Source organism: Ictidomys tridecemlineatus, chromosome 8 (assembly GCF_052094955.1).
Source record: "Ictidomys tridecemlineatus isolate mIctTri1 chromosome 8, mIctTri1.hap1, whole genome shotgun sequence".
NCBI lineage: Eukaryota > Metazoa > Chordata > Mammalia > Rodentia > Sciuridae > Ictidomys > Ictidomys tridecemlineatus.
Genome location: NC_135484.1, coordinates 73,147,057 through 73,167,284, shown reverse-complemented (window position 1 = coordinate 73,167,284; position 20,228 = coordinate 73,147,057). Strand labels below are relative to the sequence as shown.

The 20,228-nt window shown below is 37.0% G+C and overlaps 1 protein-coding gene and 1 non-coding gene across 5 annotated transcripts in view; both read left to right on the top strand.

Moving 5' to 3' along the window:
- Positions 1-20,228, top strand: part of C8H6orf163 (chromosome 8 C6orf163 homolog) — a 43,250-nt gene that overhangs the window by 12,147 nt on the left and 10,875 nt on the right. For 2 of the 4 annotated variants that reach the window (XM_078019641.1, XM_078019640.1), the window contains exons 2-4: positions 8,656-9,960; positions 12,991-13,085; positions 14,983-15,090. In XM_078019641.1, coding sequence (XP_077875767.1) covers positions 9,813-9,960; positions 12,991-13,085; positions 14,983-15,090 — 351 coding nt within the window. In that variant the 5' untranslated portion in view covers positions 8,656-9,812. Of the gene's footprint in view, positions 1-37; positions 176-7,018; positions 7,317-8,655; positions 9,961-12,990; positions 13,086-14,982; positions 15,091-20,228 lie in introns of those variants that run through there. The other 2 variants (XM_078019639.1, XM_005324730.5) reach the window with 2 other exon arrangements.
- On the top strand, positions 1,588-1,691 carry LOC120889417 (U6 spliceosomal RNA). The gene has a single exon (XR_005733311.1). It is a non-coding gene; the product is annotated as a U6 spliceosomal RNA (small nuclear RNA).

Below are 20,228 nucleotides of genomic sequence, written 5' to 3'. Positions count from 1 at the left end.
AGCCACTGTCTTATTTTCCTTCCACAGAAAGAGCATCTGAGTATTTCTCTTTTATTAAATCCTCTTTAAAAAAAAAAAAGACTTGAGGATAGAGTCATTGTTGTTAATTATTGAGCTCTGTGTGATAAAAGTACTCAGTGCTGTTAAGTGTGCATGGACGTTTTCATGTTTTAAGGTGAGTCGTGCTTTGTAGCTATTATGAGAGCTTTGTTTTGTTCTGTTGCATGCAAAAATAATGTGCATGTTCTACATGGCATAGAAGCTGTATTTGTAAGAAAGGAGAAATCATAACTTTAAATTCTGAAGTCAACATTAAGGTATGAGAAATGAAAACTGAGTTTGACTCTGACAAATAGTTCTTACAGTCACAGATGGCTCCTGTATTTTGGTTTCATTTTCAACTGTTTTTGGTTCAGAATTGTATTTAAATTAAAAAGATATCCCCTCAGTTACTAAAATAATGATTGAGAGAATAATACCAAGTAATTGAAATTTTTCTTTTTAAAAAAAGGTTATGAGGTATTTATTTGACTATAACTAGATGCTACTTGCTTAGTTTCTATGATGTTATAAGCATAAGACCAAGTATTCTTCTAATTATTTAAAACTACTCAATAGATGAGAAATAGACAAGGTTTTCTTACTATGCTAGGCTTCCTTATATAATTTTAATTTTCCTGATAAGGTTCTGGACCTGTTTCATTGTTAGATATTTGCCCCTTTCTTCAAATTACTGTAGTTGGGGCTCGGCAGTAAATCTCATCCCTGAAGTTTTGTTTCTTTTGTTATTACCAAGTAATAATAATAGCACAGGCAGTTTGTCTTCATCACATTGGTTTTAATTTCTAGCACTTCAAGTTTTGCAAGGTATGTAAAGATGCAGTTATGTCTGAATTTGTAGGTGTTAAAGAACATAGCCATTTGTGTTTATCTACATGGATCTAATTAAATCTTTATCACTAAGCCCTAAATATTTCTTTGCTATACCTCTCCATATATTATACTTTGTATCATTTAAATGCACTTATATGGTACAAATGCCTTTTAATTTAAATACCTTTTGCTTTTGATTTTCTGTGTATTTTGATTGTCATAGAACTAGGATTCTTCTGTTTTTAGCTTATGTACTTATTGTCATGTTGCCATCTTTTAGAAGTCTTTTATGATTCAAGAAAATAAGTTCACATTCAGTATAAGGGGAGATATTACTTGGGTGAACAATTATCGCAGTCCAGAAGAGCCACAAAACTATATATTATGAAGCCTTAAGCCATGTCTGTGTGAAGGAAACAGGGTAGCAACAGACACAGTCAAGCACAAAGCTGTGAAAATTATTGTGAGGGAAGAATCACACTAAGTTTTAGGAATGAATACCTAATTATAAGACTTCCTACAGGCTGGTTACAGGTTATATCATTCTTGGTGTGAGCAGAGTGTCAAAGGCAATGTATTAATGTTTTCATTCATTTTCTGTTGAATGGGCATAACAACCTCAAATAAAGTACCCTTTGAAATAGTCATAGGATTTTGAACATTGGACTTCATCTAGTCCAGTTCTGTCAATTTACAGTTAAGATAACCAGCTGAGTGTTCACTTTGGCAGCACATATATTAAAATTGGAATGATATAGAGATTAGCATGGCCCCTGCCCAAGGATGATGCACAAATCTGTGAAGCATTCCATATTTTTATGATTAAAATTATTTTTTACTCCTTAAAAAAAAAAGATAACCAGCTAAGAAGAGTTAAAAGATTTACCCAATATCTCCAGTAATTCTCAGGACAGGAACCTGGATGTCCTTGCTCTAAAAGTCTAGGGAATCTTTTCACCATATTAAACTCCTCTTATGTATAAAAATCCATGTAATAATTAAGTAGTTATATTAGCCCTTAAACATAAGATATTTGAGTCTTAAATACAAAAAAATCCCTATATTTTAGAACACAAATATGAAAAAGATTATTAATTGCCAACTCCCCCACAAGACTATCAGAACAAATTGTTGATCAAACAAAACTAAGTTTATTAAACCTACTGCACTAAGAAGCCTCTTTATCATAAAGTCAGTTGTGTTTAAGAATGGGATTTGAAGGAAGGAAAAATCCTACATCACATGGAAAATGAACAATATGTTACTGAATGATCAATGGGTTACAGAAGACATAAAGGAGGAAATCAAAAAATTCTTAGAGATAAATGAAAATACAGACACAACATATCGGAATCTATGGGACACAATGAAAGCAGTTTTAAGAGGAAAATTCATCGCCTGGTGGTCATTCCTCAAAAAAAGAAAAAAACAACAAATAAATGAGCTCACACTTCATCTCAAAGCCCTAGAAAAGGAAGAGCAAAACAACAGCAAATGTAGCAGAAGGCAAGAAATAATTAAAATCAGAGCGGAAATTAATGAAATTGAAACAAAAGAAACTATTGAAAAAATTAACAAAACTAAAAGTTGGTTCTTTGAAAAAATAAATAAGATCGACAGACCTTTAGCCATGCTAACAAAGAGAAGAAGAGAGAGAACTCAAATTACTAACATACGGGATGAAAAAGGCAATATCACAACAGATGCTACAGAAATACAGAAGACAATTAGAAATTATTTTGAAAACCTATATTCCAATAAAATAGAAGATAGTGAAGACATCGATAAATTTCTTAAGTCATATGATTTGCCCAGACTGAGTCAGGAGGATACACACAATTTGAACAGACCAATATCAATGGATGAAATTGAAGAAGCCATCAAAAGACTACCAACTAAGAAAAGCCCAGGACCGGATGGGTATACAGCAGAGTTTTACAAAACCTTTAAAGAAGAATTAATACCAATACTTTTCAAGTTATTTCAGGAAATAGAAAAAGAGGGAGCTCTTCCAAATTCATTCTATGAGGCCAACATCACCCTGATTCCGAAACCAGACAAAGACACCTCAAAGAAAGAAAACTACAGACCAATATCTCTAATGAACCTAGATGCAAAAATCCTCAATAAAATTCTGGCGAATCGAATACAAAAACACATCAAAAAAATTGTGCACCATGATCAAGTAGGATTCATCCCTGGTATGCAAGGCTGGTTCAATATACGGAAATCAATAAATGTTATTCACCACATCAATAGACTTAAAGATAAGAACCATATGATCATCTCAATAGACGCAGAGAAAGCATTCGACAAAGTACAGCATCCCTTTATGTTCAAAACACTTGAAAAACTAGGGATAACAGGAACATACCTTGACATTGTAAAAGCTATCTATGCTAAGCCTCAGGCTAGCATCATTCTGAACGGACAAAAGTTGAAGGCATTCCCTCTAAAATCTGGAACAAGACAGGGATGCCCTCTATCACCACTTCTATTCAATATAGTTCTCGAAACACTGGCCAGAGCAATTAGACAGACAAAAGAAATTAAAGGCATAAAAATAGGAAAAGAAGAACTTAAATTATCACTATTTGCAGATGACATGATTCTATACTTAGAAGACCCAAAAGGGTCTACAAAGAAACTACTAGAACTAATAAATGAATTCAGCAAAGTGGCAGGATATAAAATCAACACGCATAAATCAAAGGCATTTCTGTATATCAGCGACAAAACTTCTGAAACGGAAATGAGGAAAAACACTCCATTCACAATATCCTCCAAAAAAATAAAATACTTGGGAATCAACCTAACAAAAGAGGTGAAAGATTTATACAATGAAAACTACAGAACCCTAAAAAGAGAAGTAGAAGAAGATCTTAGAAGATGGAAAAATATACCCTGTTCATGGATAGGCAGAACTAACATTATCAAAATGGCGATATTACCAAAAGTTCTCTATAGGTTTAATGCAATGCCAATCAAAATCCCAAGGGCATTTCTTGAAGAAATAGATAAAGCAATCATGAAATTCATATGGAAAAATAAAAGACCCAGAATAGCAAAAGCAATTTTAAGCAGGAAGTGTGAATCAGGCGGTATAGCGATACCAGATTTCAAACTATATTACAGAGCAATAGTGACAAAAACAGCATGGTACTGGTACCAAAACAGGCGAGTGGACCAATGGTATAGAATAGAGGACACAGAGACTAATCCACAAAGTTACAACTATCTTATATTTGATAAAGGGGCTAAAAGCATGCAATGGAGGAAGGATAGCATCTTCAACAAATGGTGTTGGGAAAACTGAAAATCCATATGCAAAAAAATGAAACTGAATCCCTTCCTCTCGCCATGCACAAAAGTTAACTCTAAATGGATCAAGGAGCTTGATATCAAATCAGAGACTCTGCGTCTGATAGAAGATAAAGTTGGCTCCAATCTACATATTGTGGGGTCGGGCTCCAAATTCCTTAATAGGACACCCATAGCACAAGAGTTAATAACAAGAATCAACAAATGGGACTTACTTAAACTAAAAAGTTTTTTCTCAGCAAGAGAAACAATAAGAGAGGTAAATAGGGAGCCTACATCCTGGGAACAAATTTTTACTCCTCACACTTCAGATAGAGCCCTAATATCCAGAATATACAAAGAACTCAAAAAATTAGACAATAAGATAACAAATAACCCAATCAACAAATGGGCCAAGGATCTGAACAGACACTTCTCAGAGGAGGATATACAATCAATCAACAAGTACATGAAAAAATGCTCACCATCTCTAGCAGTCAGAGAAATGCAAATCAAAACCTCCCTAAGATACCATCTCACTCCAGTAAGATTGGCAGCCACTATGAAGTCAAACAACAGCAAGTGCTGGCGAGGATGTGGAGAAAAGGGTACTCTTGTACATTGCTGGTGGGACTGCAAATTGGTGCGGCCAATTTGGAAGGCAGTTTGGAGATTCCTGGGAAAGCTGGGAATGGAACCACCACTTGACCCTGCTATTGCCCTTCTCGGACTATTCCCTGAAGACCTTAAAAGAGCATGCTACAGGGATGCTGCCATATCGATGTTCATAGCAGCACAATTCACAATAGCTAGACTGTGGAACCAACCCAAATGCCCTTCAATAGATGAATGGATAAAAAAAATGTGGCATCTATACACAATGGAGTACTATGCAGCAATAAAAAATGACAAAATCATAGAATTTGCAGGGAAATGGATGGCACTAGAGCAGATTATGCTTAGTGAAGCTAGTCAATCCCTAAAAAGCAAATACCAAATGTCTTCTTTGATATAATGAGAGCAACTATGAACAGAGCAAGGAGGAAGAGCAGGAAGAAAAGACTAACATTTAACAGAGTCACGAGATGGGAGGGAAAGGGAGAGAAAAGGGAAATTGCATGGAAATGAAGGGAGACCCTCATTGCTATACAAAATTACATATAAGAGGTTGTGAGGGGAATGGGAAAATAAACAAGGAGAGTAATGAATTACAGTAGATGGGGTAGAGAGAGAAGAAGGGAGGGGAGGGGGGGGAGGGGGGATAGTAGGGGATAGGAAAGGTAGCAGAATACAACAATTACTAATTGGGCATTATGTAAAAATGTGGATGTATAACCGACGTGATTCTGCAATCTGCATTTGGGGTAAAATTGGGAGTTCATAACCCACTTCAATCTAATGTATGAAATATGATATGTCAAGAGCTTTGTAATGTTGTGAACAACCAATAAAAAAAAATTAAAAAAAAAAAGAATGGGATTTGAGATAGAGGAAGATATTTACAGTGCTTTGGAATCTGAGTTCAAGGGGATATATATGTGTGTGTGTGTGTGTGTGTGTGTGTGTGTGTGTGTGTATATACAGAGAGATAGACATATACCTATATTATTTTTAAATAACTTGTTCAGGGAACAATGTGGTAATCTGCTTGAGTGGGAAAAACAGACATAGGTTTTGTTTTGAAGCAAGTCTTGGTAAGTAAACTATTCTTTAATAAAGGGCAAGTGGCCTTTTTTGCCCAAAGGAGTAATCTTTTGTTGTGATAGGAAAACTAGTTGCCTCAAATTAGTGAGGTGTTCAATTGGTAAATTGGTTTCTAAGAATTTCTTAAAGCAAACAGTGAAGTAAGTTATTTATTGGCTTTACCACTTTATCTTCTATAAGGTGATAGATCCTTCTAGTTTACCAGGCAATGAGGGGTTCTTGGGATGCAGAACTTTAAAACAGGGACAGCTCCAGATCAATAAAAACCAATGGTTATTCTTCCTTCTGGGCAGGAATTTCCAGGAATAGATAAGAGAATCAAATTGACACAAGTGACCTCTATTCTCAATCCAGACAATTAACTTTGTGGATATAGTGGTTTCAGTTTTTGGTAGGAATTCATCTCCTTTTAAATTCCTCTCCCAGTCCCAATTAACCATTTTCTTGAAGTCAATCCTGGCACCATTTGATAGAGTTTAAGTCTTCAGCAAGTTACTATCAGGTCATACAAGTCAATATAAATATGATTAATAAAGGAATTACAGTGAACTGTCTTTAACAAGCTATGCCATTAACATAGACCAAACAGGTTTGTGTCTTTCTACAATGTCAGAATTTATTGAATAACTATAAATTCACAGGCTAAACCACTTTCATCAGTGGCAAATCACTGAACACTTGTGGATCACCTGGTAGTCATAAACTGGGCAATCCCAGCTTCTTTTATTCCAGTCTTAATTTTTTTCTTTCTTCCTTTTTTTTTTTTTTGTGGTACCAGGGATTGAATTCAGGGGTACTCTACCACTGAGTCATATCCTTAGCCCTATTTTGTATTTTATTTAGAGATAGGGTCTCACTGAGTTGCTTAGCACCTCACCATTGCTGAGGCTGGCTTTGAACTCCTGGTCCTCCTGTCTCAGCCTCCCCAGCCACTGGGATTACAGGCGTGTGCCATAGAGCCTGGCCCAGTCTTAATTTTATATAATTTACATATATATGTATGTATATGTGTGTATATACATATATGTATATATATGTGTGTATATAAACGTATGTGTGTGTATGTATGTATGTATATATATGTGTATGTGTGTGTGTGTGTGTGTGTATATATATATATATATATTTTTTTTTTTTTAAGGCCAGAAGCTGAACTGAAAGCAAAGGCAAAGCAGAAGATATGAATGCAAAGAGTTACTATAGGTAGATAAGAAAATGAACCAGCCAAATAACTTGTTCAAGGCATATACATGTCAATGCACAGGAACTTATTCTATGTCAAGGTCTCAAGAAGGCAGTTTCACAGTGTCAGTTTGAGATGTAAGCTTGGAGTATTCGTGGTCCACACAGGCAGGAGAAACCACACTCTGCTAAAGCCAGAGCACAGAGCTTTGGACCTTCTTCACTCTGGTGATTTTCCTGAGCAAGGCTCATGATGAGTAAGTAACAGGGTCAGGGTGCCATCATGTTCAGTTTTGCGGGGGGCTCCTGTTTTTATGAGTCTCAAGTGAGGTTTCATCCTTCAGTGGTCTGCTGTGTTTGATAATCTCATAGGCCTGTTTTTTTCTATATGAGCTCAATAGCCTATGCATCTATGTACTTTTGATAAATTTTAAAAATTCACAGGTAGTCATTTTTATTGGCACAATTAACATATCAATTTGTGTCTTGTGGTTGTTCTGGGCAGATGGTGGTTGCTTACTTACACAAACAAGGTGTAAAGTCATTCCACCTTAGCACTGAAATTCAAAATGGAAGTGTTTATAGCAAACTACTGCTTTATAAAATGTTGGAATAACTTTCAGTTTGCAGCTAGCAGCTCTGAGCAGCTCAGAGTGCTAGGAAAACATACGCTCATACAGGCCTGACAGGAATACTTGCAGGGGCACTCTGCTCTAGTGAGCCGTCAGTAACCACATCCGCAGTGCTTGAAGTTGGCATTGCCAAGTTACAAGGCAAGGAAACTGATAGTTAGGTGCTTCAGGGCATGAAACCCCCAACTCATAAGGTCCCCTATCCTAGGGAAAATGATCCTTCCAATCTGCCTTCCACTGCAAAGCAATATTTAGAGCTTCCTCATAGTGCAGCTACATTAATAATAAGATGATTGGTTTCTAGGTGTTATATAACCTGCTTTCTTATGTATGATTGGTAGATGCATTCTATATCAATTGTAATCACTTCCGCATTAAACGAGCTGGTTGGACTCAACTGCGATGGTCACCTACCAGCTCTCACTAAACTCCCAGTGTCTGTGTGTTGACTCCACGCCTCTATTCCCCAGGACTGAGGTAGCCGAGTGACCAATTGATCACACCAGTGACCAGAACACATACAGTAAAATGGAGGAACACAGTCTTAAGCACAGCTTGAAAACTATTATTCTATACATCATGGAGAACTCGGAGCAGAGCAGAGCCTGCTTTTGTAACTTTTGTGACAAACTTAGTCCGGGGTAAATCATTTAGTTCTCACCAGGGTCCTATGGGAGTTCTATTGTTGAAATTAATTTCATGGATGACATCAATTCAAGATCAGTCCTGCCTGGTAGATGCTGTATACTACTTTGTTGGACAACTTTTAAAAATTTAGTCACTTAGTATAATCAGGTTGCACAGATGTTTGTAATAGTCAGAATTTCTAAGAATGTTTTTCTAAAATTATAGATACAAATTAATTAGCTAGGTTATTTTAAAAACCAGGCTTAGTCATTTTGAATACTGACTTATGGACTAATTTTTCCTTTAATATACTGTGATATTTATGTTTTATTGCCAGGTCACCAAAGCATCACCTTTATAAATAACCTGAAAAAAATAAGAAACTACCTTGGTCTTGAAAGAAATTCATTCTTTTTTGTTTGGGGGAGCTGGATACTGGAGATTGAACCCAAAGACTCTTTACCACCAAGTCACATTCCCACCCTTTTTAAATTTTTTTAATTTAGACTCTGTCGAGTCTTGCTGACACTGGCTTTCAACTTGACAATTTTCCTGCCTCAGCTTCCTGGGCCACTGGGATTACAGACGTATGCCACTACAACCAGCTAAAAATCCATTCTTTAAAAAAAAATTTTAAACAAAGTGTGGTCAGCTGAATACTGTTCTCCTCCTTTGCAATGATGTCCAGATTCTAATCTCTGATGCCTTTTGTGAATATGTTACTATATATAGGGACTTTGCAGATGTGATCAAGCTTTGAATTTTGAGATGCAGAAATCATCCTAGATTACCTCAATGGGACTATTGTAATCTCCAAGGTCCTTAGAGGGAGGCAGAAGATCAGAGGAGGAATCAATATCACCAGGGAAGCTGGAGGAAAAAGGCAATATGATCCAAAGCCATGGACCCAAGGAATGTGGATGGCTTTCAGAAGCTAGAAAAATCAAGGAAAGAGATTCTCCCCTAATGCCTCCAGAAGGAACTAGAAATGTCCCTAAAAGACTCATATTGGACTCTGACCTTCAGAATTCAAGAGAATAAATTTATGTTGTATTTAGCCATAAAGATTGTGTTAATTTAGTCCAGCAGCAACAGGAAACTAATACAGAAACTATCTGGAAAATCAGTGGCTGCATTATGTTCCCTTTTGTCATTATTTCAAGTTGCTTTTATGAGCAAAGCTTGTCTTACCTGGCAACAGTTGCTAAGTGTGTTAACAGTTTATGCTAAAGGCTGGAAGGGAGCAACTACTTAAATCCTCCCAAATCCAGTGCCCATACTTTGTATGGCAGAGGCTTTTAGTACCATTCTTTAAATTAGGCACATAACTACATAATCATGGTAAAGCATTTAGTCCTCACCAGCCTCTAGCTTTATCCTAAAACCCTGAATGTCTTGCAGCTTTCTTAAAATTCTAGCTTCTCTTAAAAATAATTTTCCTGATCCTAAGATTATTTTAACTGGAAATAATAGAAGACATCTCAAATTTTAACTATGATCAGAAATACAGATTATACAAACTTTGTTTGCTGTGCTTTTTGTAATAAAATAATTCCACCAGCTCCTTTTGGAGAAACCTTCAAACGAATCCATGATTACAAGCCGTTCAAGACACGCTTTTACACTCATAAAGATATACTGGGTAAGTGACTATTAGTTTTCCTTTGTTCTAAGCATCATATATTATTCTTTCTGTTATGTAGGCTTTTATCAGCTTTTCCCTATTCAAAGTTGCTTGTCTACCATGAAAGAATATGTGTTGGAATTTAGCAACTCCACTTACCAACTGTACATATTAGGTAAGGTATTTAGCCTCTCAGTCTGTTTCCAGGGTCAGAACTCAGCATATATATTTTTTCTTACCTTTTAATTACTTTTTATTTTGAAATATTTTGACTCAAAGTTGCAAAAATAGGTAGAGCATTTTGATGACATTTTGATCCAGCTTCTTCCATTGGTATTTTACACAATCCTGGTACTTTGTCAAAACTAGGAAATTATCATTGGAAAAATGCTATTAATATTAACTCAGAGACTTTATATGCACTTTTTCCATAGTGTGTATTTTTATGACGTTGATTGCATGTGTATATTCATGTAACAAACTCTTTCATTTCCCCTAACTCAAACTTTGGAAAGCATTAATCTGTTCTCTATCACCACCACAATTTTATCACTGTGAGGGTACTGTCACTATAATTTTGTCATGATTGAGTTTGCTACCAAATAATCCCACAGTATATAATCTTTTGAAATTGACTTTTTTCACTCAACATAATGATTTTTAGATTCATACAAGTTGTTTGTATGCAGTTTCTCAGCATATGCATTATTAAAAAGCTCTTCAGGTAACCTATTGTATGAGAATAACAAATATAAAGTAAGGAAATTTAAGGATTAAAAAAGGTAATAGCAGCCTACATTTGTATCGCATTTTTATGAAATTTCACACTTTAGTGGTCCACACTTAGTCACTTTTCTTCCTAGGTCTTTCATAACTGTAGCTACACAGTGTTGAGATTTTTCATAGTGTGTCCATCTCTACCATATAGTATTTGCCCTATGTTTTAAAACTCACTGATGACCTAGTGGCGAAGACTATATTTCCACACATGCATTTTCAGTTGCCAGTGACAGAAACACAACTTAGATTATACTGAATAAAATGAAATTCTTGACCCTTTGATAGAGAAACTTGACTTTAGGCTTTCAATCTGCCATGCTTACTTTCTTAGTGAGTTGGCTTAATTGTTTACTACTGCAGCCAGGCTTATGCACCTGGGAAAGGAGGGGGTGGACTCAAATAGCTTTAAGTATCTGTTATCTCCATCTTAGAAATCTCAGAGGGAAAAGAGATATGTTCTCCTTAAATCCTTATATGAAGTCTTAGAGGAGAGCATAGATAGCCAGGCTTCAGCACATGCTCAATCCTGGGCTATTTTTTCTGACCTAGAGAGGGGTGGAAGACCAGAAGTTTGGATGCTGCAATTGGCAGTTTTACCGGAATGATCTCAAGTGAGGGAGGGAATTTCTTGAGAGAAGTGGGTCCTATTACCAGAGGGAGAGAAGAGGTGCTAAGCAGATAAACACACATGTCTACTTGTATTGCCAAGCTAGGCACCACAAGAGATACAATGCACTATAAAGTGTGTTTTGTAATTTTAGGAGGCTGATCATCAAAACATAATCACATGAAAAGTTAGTAATTCAACTAATCTAAGATGTGAGAATGAATGGAATGAAGAGTAAGTACTATAAGAATTCAGAAAGAAAAATCACTATGTACAATTTCAGCACCCAAAGGTTATTACTCCTGTAACAGCTTGTGGGCCGCCTCTCACAATCACTCAGTTGTGAGAAAGTGGGCAAACCCTGTGACCAGCTTGAAGGACTCATGCTCCAGGGCCAGCTCTGTTCTTACCTATCTGATATTACATGTTCTCTAACCCCTAGACTTTCTGGGTAGAAAGGGTATTATTTTGGGGTTTTTATTATTTGGAAATAAAGTTAGATCATTGAAAGAGAAATAATAAACCACTCCTTAGCTCACTCCACACTGAAGAAAGGCATGTATATAATGTAAGGAAGACATTCGGCTTCTACTCTCCTGATGGAAATAGCACCAGTACCCAGATAGGATCAAGGAAAGAGGAGTTGAAAATGTACTAATATACTAATATATTTTGGATATTCATTCACCATTCTACTTTGTAAAAATATGCCTTTTCAATAGGCATTTATTTCACTTTGCTTCCCTAGTTGCCTACTGTGTGGTCTGGGCATGATGAGGGGAATGACTATTTAGGCCTAATAGTGCTGAGTTCTCTCCTGATCAGTTAGGGAAAAACTTACCCCCTCAATAGGAATCTTTAAAGAAAATGTTGTTGGCAGCAACATCAATGTTTATAGCAGTACAATTCACAATAGCTAAACTGTGGAACCAACCTAGATACCTTCGGTAGATGAATGGATAAAAAAATAATGTGGCATATATACACAATGGAATATTATTCAGCAATAAAAGAGAATAAAATCATGACATTTGCAGGTAAATGGATGGCGTTGGAGAAAATAATGCTCAGTGAATTTAGCCAATCAAAAAAATAAAAATAAATGCTGAATGTTTTCTCTGATATAAGGTGACTGACTCATAGTGGGGTAGGGAGGGGAAGCATGGTAAAGACTAACTCTAGATAGGTCAGGAGTGGAAGGGGAAGGGAAGGAGCAGGAGGTTAGCAAGGATGGAGAAATGTGATAGGCATTATTATCCAAAGTACATGTATGAAGACATGAATTGGTGTGAACATACTTTATATACCAGAAATATGAAAAATTATGCTCTATATGTGTAATAAAAAATGTAATGCATTCTGCTGTCATTTTTTTTTTAAAATTCAATTAAAAATTTTTAAAAATCTATGATTAATACTTTAAAAAAATGTTGGCTAGGGGTGTAGCTTAGTGGTAGAGCATATGCTTAGCATGCTGGATTTAATAGCGCACGCACGCGGGCGCGCACACACACACACACACACACACACACACACAGAATTGACTTCTCCTAAAAGGCTATAACTCCTAGATGGCCCACATAAATAACTAGATAATGATGGAAGGGAAATCCAGGAAACAATCTATGGAGATTTATGATCATTTCTCTTTAAATACACAGATATTGGGGCAGATATTCTGAATAAAGAAGAGAGGTATCAAGAGATCTCATTCAAAGAAAGGATTGTAAAAGCAGAAGCTAAAGTATGGAATCAGGTAAAAGAAGTAGAAATCAACCTAAAATACATCTTTATAATGTAAGGGTCCGGCGAAACGTCGGAGTAAGAGACCACAAGAGACTGTCTTATGCAACAGCAGAAGGGTGGGTTTATTTGGAGACCAGCATGCTAGGGCTCTCTCTATAGCAAAGAGAGAGAGAGCCCTGAGAACAGCTTGAGCAGAACTTATATACTTTTCTTGGAGAGGGCAGGGAGGGAAGTTCATTGACAGGTCAGGGTGAGTGGGCAGCTTGCCTGCAACCCAGTGAGGGAGTACATTCTGCAGCTTGGCAGTTGGGGACAGCACATTCTGGGAACAAGATTAGCAAAAACAGTTCTCAGGATTTTAACAGTGTTTTGTTAAGCATATAGAAAAACGGAGTGACAAGTACCTATTTTATTAACCTTTCAATAGTCTTTGGCAGAAAGGTAATTCTTTTCAGAATTGTCTGAAACAATACTATATAGCTCAGTAGGCAAGAACATAGTCTACAGAGTCAGCTAGAAAGGCCTGAGTCCTGGCTAGCTATGGGAACTTAGGCAAGTTCTTCAACTTGGCTTCTTCATAAATAAAAGAGAGATAATAACAATGCCTATTCTATAGGAATGAGGGCTCAATGAAATAATGTGCCTAGCACACATGTGGGTGCTTTATAAGAAGAGGGCCCTATCAGAAGCTTCCTCTTTGTGTGGATGACTCCTGCTTTCTTTATTATCATTTGTTTAAACCTCAAGAGGAAAAGGGAATACTTGTAAAGTGATTATTATGGTCTTACATTTAATATATATCATCCTTTTGTGTGGTGTACAAAACACCTGAAATAATGTCCATTTTTTTCAAATGGTTCATCTTGGCCTACTCCTCTTCATCAAGAGAAAAATCTTCATACTGCCAGGCCAGTAGTCCTACCTATCTATGAGGCCGAGGTGGGAGAATTGCTTGAGCTCACAAGTTCGAGACCAGCATGGGCAACAAAATTGAGACCCCTATCTTAAACAAATGAAACCCCAAATTCTTGATACCTCGTTCATATGATTGCTGAGTATTATAGAGGCAGTTTGAATGTTGGCACTCACAGAGGTAATTGAACAGTGCAGCCCCCACTTCTTCAAGTCATAGGTAGAATAACATACGTGACTTCTTAAAGAGAGTTAAAACTCCTTGGGGACAAAACAAATCACAATTCTTAGAATATTATTTTTTGATTTCTCCATAAAATAGACATTATAGCTAATAGTATTAGAATTGCCCAATATTAGTGTCAGCAAAAGTTTTGAATGAATATATTTTTGAACATAAAAAAGTAATGCAAAGAGTAACATATCAAAATTTAAGTACTTGTCTATTTTTTTACTAGTAATAAAATTTGAATTGATTATTAGTCATCAGTTACTTATGCATTCTAATATAAGTAGATGCTTTTGTAAATAGTCTACAGTTTGAAAATAAGTTTATCTAGTTGTCTGGATATTCTGTTCAAAAATACTAACAAAACTTCTTTCTGAACCCCTGAAGCAGGGGATCTGGATAATATTTAGTCTCCCTACTCAGCTTGTAGCTTTGCATGTCTGGTCTCTGTTCCCACATTTTCTATGATAAGCATAAGTTACTTTGCTAATTAAGCAAGTAAGAAATAGAGTGCCAAGGAGAAAAGACAGTGCAGCAGCATATATACAATAAAGCTGTAGTATTGGAATGTGTTAGGATCTCTAGTGAAGATAGCCAGGGCACTATGGGAAGTTTTGAAATGGGAATAGAGTAAGTAATAGGGCCCCATGGTGTTGCTAATTTTTAGTAAACGTGAAAATCAGATTGACCAGCATCCCATATAGTGATAGTTTGCCCTATTTTCATCCTGAGGTATTAATAAATAATTGGACTATTTCTTTCAAAGGCTAATGAACTCCAAAAACAAGCAGTGGATAAAGTATTTGAAGATCTAACTGCCAAACATAAATTTGAAATTCAGGTTCTGGAAGAGAAACATCAGAAAGATTTACAGGTTTGTTAGAGTGGTTTTGTTGTTGTCTTTTAAGAAATGCTGAAGTGACCAAAAAAAAAAAAAAAATCAAACGATAGCTCAACCTTACTTATGTTTACTATTTTGGCATTTTATAAGGGTGCAGATATTTATAAAATAGTAGCATAAAATTATATCTTAATGTGATATATTTGTAATTGACTGGAAAGAGCACTAAAAAAAAAAGAAATGCTGAAGTTAGTAAAAAAAAAATTACTTAAGTTGACAAAAGAATGAGAGCAAATACCTTAATATGTAAAGTCTGTGTGGTGCTTCATAGAATTATGGAGAGAAGCCCTGAAGATTCACAGAAGAGATGCTGAGCTCTATGGAGCAGTGATATATATGTGAAGGAAAACTCTATAGCACTGAATGAATGCAACAGGCTATTCTGTTCTTTCTCCTGGACTTACTTTTTCCTAAATTTGCATGTGCTATACTGCTAAGAGGGACATGGTTCAGCCCAGGGCTGCAAATGCCCCAGTGTACTGTTTACTGATCCCAAAGAACTTAGAGGACTCAACAGAGAGGTTTGAACATTTTATAACTTACATACTCCTCAGTGGTAGCAGACCAGGGTATTGTTGAATGCTGCACCATCCCTACAAGTAGAGGGAATGTATACAGTAGGTTGCATGCCAACTGTACAGGTGGATTTCTTCAGATTTTTTTAAAGACTTTTTTTTTTAGTTGTTGGTAGACCTTTATTTTATGTATTTATATATGCTGAGACTCGAACCCAGTGCCTCACACATGCCAGGCAAGTGCATTACTACTGAGGCACAACCCCAGCCCTCTTCAAATGTTTTGCAAGTATATTCTTTTACTTTACAACTAAGGTCATCCTGTGTTGATCCTTACCTAAAGATTGGAGATAAGGGGCTGAGGATATAGCTCAGTAGGAAGCGTGCTTACCTCACCAGCACAAAGCCCTGGGTTTAATCCCCAGCACACACACAAAAAAAGATTAGGGAGATAAGAGAAGTGGCCAGCTTCTCCTCTCCATTTCCTTCATTATCATATTCCTTAGAGTCACTGTCAGCTTTCCTAGGCACTGATTAGTGTTCACCCCAACAGACATCTGAGTTGTCTCTGAAGTATTTTCTATAAGAACAGCAGTCACAAGATTGAGAAACTAATGTGACTCCATTTTTTAAAAACCAGCCTCTACCTCAGCAGGGCCTGTCCAAAGCGGGAGGGGTGACCCTTGTCCTTGGAAAACCTAAGCACATAGCTACCTTCCTGAGTCATTTATTGTACCAGATGTCCTTGACTCAGCAAATGCAAGTTCCTGAAAAAGACCAAAAGAATGCCTGAGGCCTAATTAGGACCATAGCAACAACCAATCAGACTGAGACAGGGAAGATACCTGAAATACCAAGGGCCCTCCCAATAGTTTTGGTGATTGATAATAAGGCTAGGCAACCCTGCAAGTTTAGCATATACACTCTTGCAACCCCTCGCAACCTAAACCAATCAGTTCAAATATATTGGTGAATTAACCAATCACCCTTACTCACTTGTTCCCGCCAATGAATGTGCTAATCAATGTTAAGAGTTGTTGTTTGATTTTCCCGTGGTGTGAAATGATTTTCTGTATCCTCCCCAAAACCTATAAATCCTCACTGAACTAAGGGTCAGGATTCATTCCTCAGGATCACTGTGTCAGAAATGGTTGTGAGTCCAGGCTCGAGCTTGCAATAAAGACTCTTGTGTGATTGCATCAGATTCAGCTCCTGGAGTATTATGCTTGAATTCGGGACCCCCAAAAGACCACCAGAGACCAAGATCAATATAAGCAGCAAAGAGGTGTTTATTGCGAGCTAGCTCCGTCCTCCACGCACACACAGCAACTGGTGATGCTGAGAGGCCCTGAACCCAGGATTTGCAACAGTTTCATACACTCTTTGGGGAAGGCAGGGACCCTACATACATCATAGCATCTCTTAGCAAATCATCACACACCACGGGAAAATCATAAAACAACTCTAAAACATGATTAGCACATTCACTGGCAGGAACAAGTTGGGTAAGGGTGATTGATTAGTACAAAAGAGGGATTCGTTTGAACTGATTGGTTTAAGCCAAGAGGGGTGTTCGTGCTAAAGGTTTCCCAACCCGTTATCAACCATCATAAACTACTGGGAGGATCATCTGGCATCCCAGGTATTTTCCTGGTCTCATGCTGATTTGTGGCTGCTAGTGGGTTGCTATGGGTCCCCACCTAGCCTGACTGAGTCAGAACTCCTGGCACAGCAGATCTCTCCTTTTATTTGTAGATAAACAACTCAACTGGGTGGGTATATGCCTAGGAGTGCTCTGTGGGTCTTTCCAAGGACAAGGGTCACGCCCCCTTCCTTGGACAGGCTTTGCTCTGAGGTAGAGGCTGGTTTTTCATTGAGGTCTATTGGGGTCCCACTAATCTGTCATTACAAGATGAGAAGGAATTCTTCTTTTAAAAAATTTTTATTTATTTATTTTTAGTCATACATGACAGTAGAATGCATTTTGATATATAATACATACAAGGAATGTAATACATCGATCATATTGTCTATTCTGCTGCCTAAAAGGAACTCTTTTTTAACCTGCAATCTGTTCAAACACATGATTCTAAATAACTAGTAAACTTTCCAGGCAGAGGTCCTGGGATTCATTATTTAGTTCTGTATCCGCTTTACATCTGATATGAATGTAGAAATATTTTCACATTTGGCCAAGGGAGAAACAAAGAAGGACAAGGTGCATGGGCAGAAGCTGGAGGAAAGTGGCAGAGACCTAGCCCTAGGTATGGACTAACTTAATAAGAACTATAGCTAACCCTGGTACAATGGTGCACGCCTGTAATCCCAGTAATTTGGGATTACTGAAACAGGAGGATTGCAAGTTCAAAGCCAGTTTCAGCCAAAAGTGAGGTGCTAAGCAACTTAGTGAGACCCTGACTCCATCTAAATAAAATACAAAATAGAGCTGGGGATGTGGCTCAGTGGTCAAGTGCCCCTGAGTTCAACCCCTGGTCCCCCCCACACACACCAAAAAAAAATAAAAGAAAAACCATAACTAATGAACAGTTCAAGGTCTGTGGGCCCATGTATTCATTGATCTGACAGTGAGCATCTACCAAATGTTATCTCTGTACTAGTTGAGATTAAATGGACTGTCCTTGCCCTCAGGGGACTAACAGAGAAGAGAGCTCTTCCCCTGGGTTCTAATACTAGAATGGTCTCTGCTTGGCTCCAGTGGCCCAATACCACCAGTCTTGGCAAGGTCTTTTAGGGGTGGCTGCAACATCTCACTACCCATGCCCAGTTCACATAGGAAAATGCCATGGACCACCATGTCCATAAGGTAAAAACAAATCAGACACTCAAGAGAGACCCAGATATTCATTGTCATAAAACCTGAGGAAGTTTCTGAGAGACACTGTGTAAAAATGCTTGTCAGATATTTGTACATAAACAGATATTTGTACAGTAAACACAATGGGATTCATGAAGTTTGTTTTCTATATCTTCAAAATGTGGGCTGACTCATTCAAGATATATTTCAGTAAAAGCAGTTTTATCCGGAAATCTTACACTGGATAAGAACACTGTCAAACAATAGGTTGCTGAATGAAACAATAGTACATATATGTACTTTATACGCTAAGTGAGGCAGTAGCAAATAGATTAAATGCTGGAAACTAGACAAAAGGGGGCTCACTGACAATGATTTGGATTTTTCTAGGTCATTACATAAAAGAGAGACTGAGGCTTAATTTTCCAAATCCTAGTTCAGAACTCAGCCAAAATAAAGGGCTGAGATGTTATTTTTTTAAATTCAGTTATTTAAGGAGAAATATGTTATGGTAATATGATAGCTCACCTATTTAAAGCTCTACCATCTTCTAGTCTCAATTACTGAAAATATACTTAAGGGCTGGAGGGATATAGCTTAGTTGGTAGAGTGCTTGCCTTGCATGCACAAGCCCTAGGCTCAATCCTCCATACCACAAAACTAAATAAAATACAAAATAGGGTCAGGGATGTGGCTCAGTGGTCAAGTACCCCTGAGTTCAATCCCTGGTATCAAAAAAATAATATATATGTATATATGTATTTTTTCTTGAAAACACAGAAATAAGATATCCTCCAGAGTTTAATAACACCCCTAACAATAAGAGAAAACTCAGGCTTATTTCCCGTAGTAGAACTCCTCCATCCTCATTCAGATGTCAAGATGTCATTATACTTACTTGACATCCTGAATCCAACAACCTTGGTGGTTTGCTATTTTAAACCCAAAATAGATTAAATGCTGGAAACTAGACAAAAGGGGGCTCACTGATAGTAGTTAGAACAGACAGTCCTCAACCCAAGGAGGCATGAGAAGAGTAAGAAAAATTACAAAGAGCATTTATCAAGTCTCAAACAGCAGTTCATTCTGAAGTCATTTATGGCAGAGACAAATGGCTCTGTGAACTTGAACAATTATTCAGTACCATATGAAATTTTTACCCTAGTACAATCATTCATCTTTGTCTACTGAGCCCAGATGACCAAGAAAACATTAGTGTTTTATTATAGACTTTTTATGAGGTAAACTGAGTGGTTAAAGACATTTTCACTCAAAATATTTAACTTTCAAGCAGTTTTAGAGACAAAGCCTTTTGCTATATAGAAAATGTAGCTTACATTCCTAAGTGGCCAATATTTCCCTATAAACATTTTTCAAATCCATCAATTAAGGCCATTAGGAGAAATTCTTCAAGTTGGTTTTTCTTATCTCTTAAAAATATTCACCATTGGAGTAGCCAAAGTAAGAAGTTGAAAACTTTTCTTGAAAAAGCTGTTGTCTAACAAATATTTTAATTGTTAAAATATTTTTCTCATAAACTAAGAGGAATTTCATTTTTCTGAAAACTTTCAACTTCTTCTGAGGATTCTGTCTGGATACATGGTAATGGAACCAGCTTCCTAGGAGCCCCCCACAGAAAGTGTTTTGAAGGGTGTTAGGCAAAATTGAACCAGGAAAACTTTATTGGTTTTATTCCTTTCAACTTTGGGTGATATTTCATTTGAAGAAGATATTCTGCAGTAAAGAAAAGTGAAGAAGGAAAGAAGGCAGGTGGCCAGATA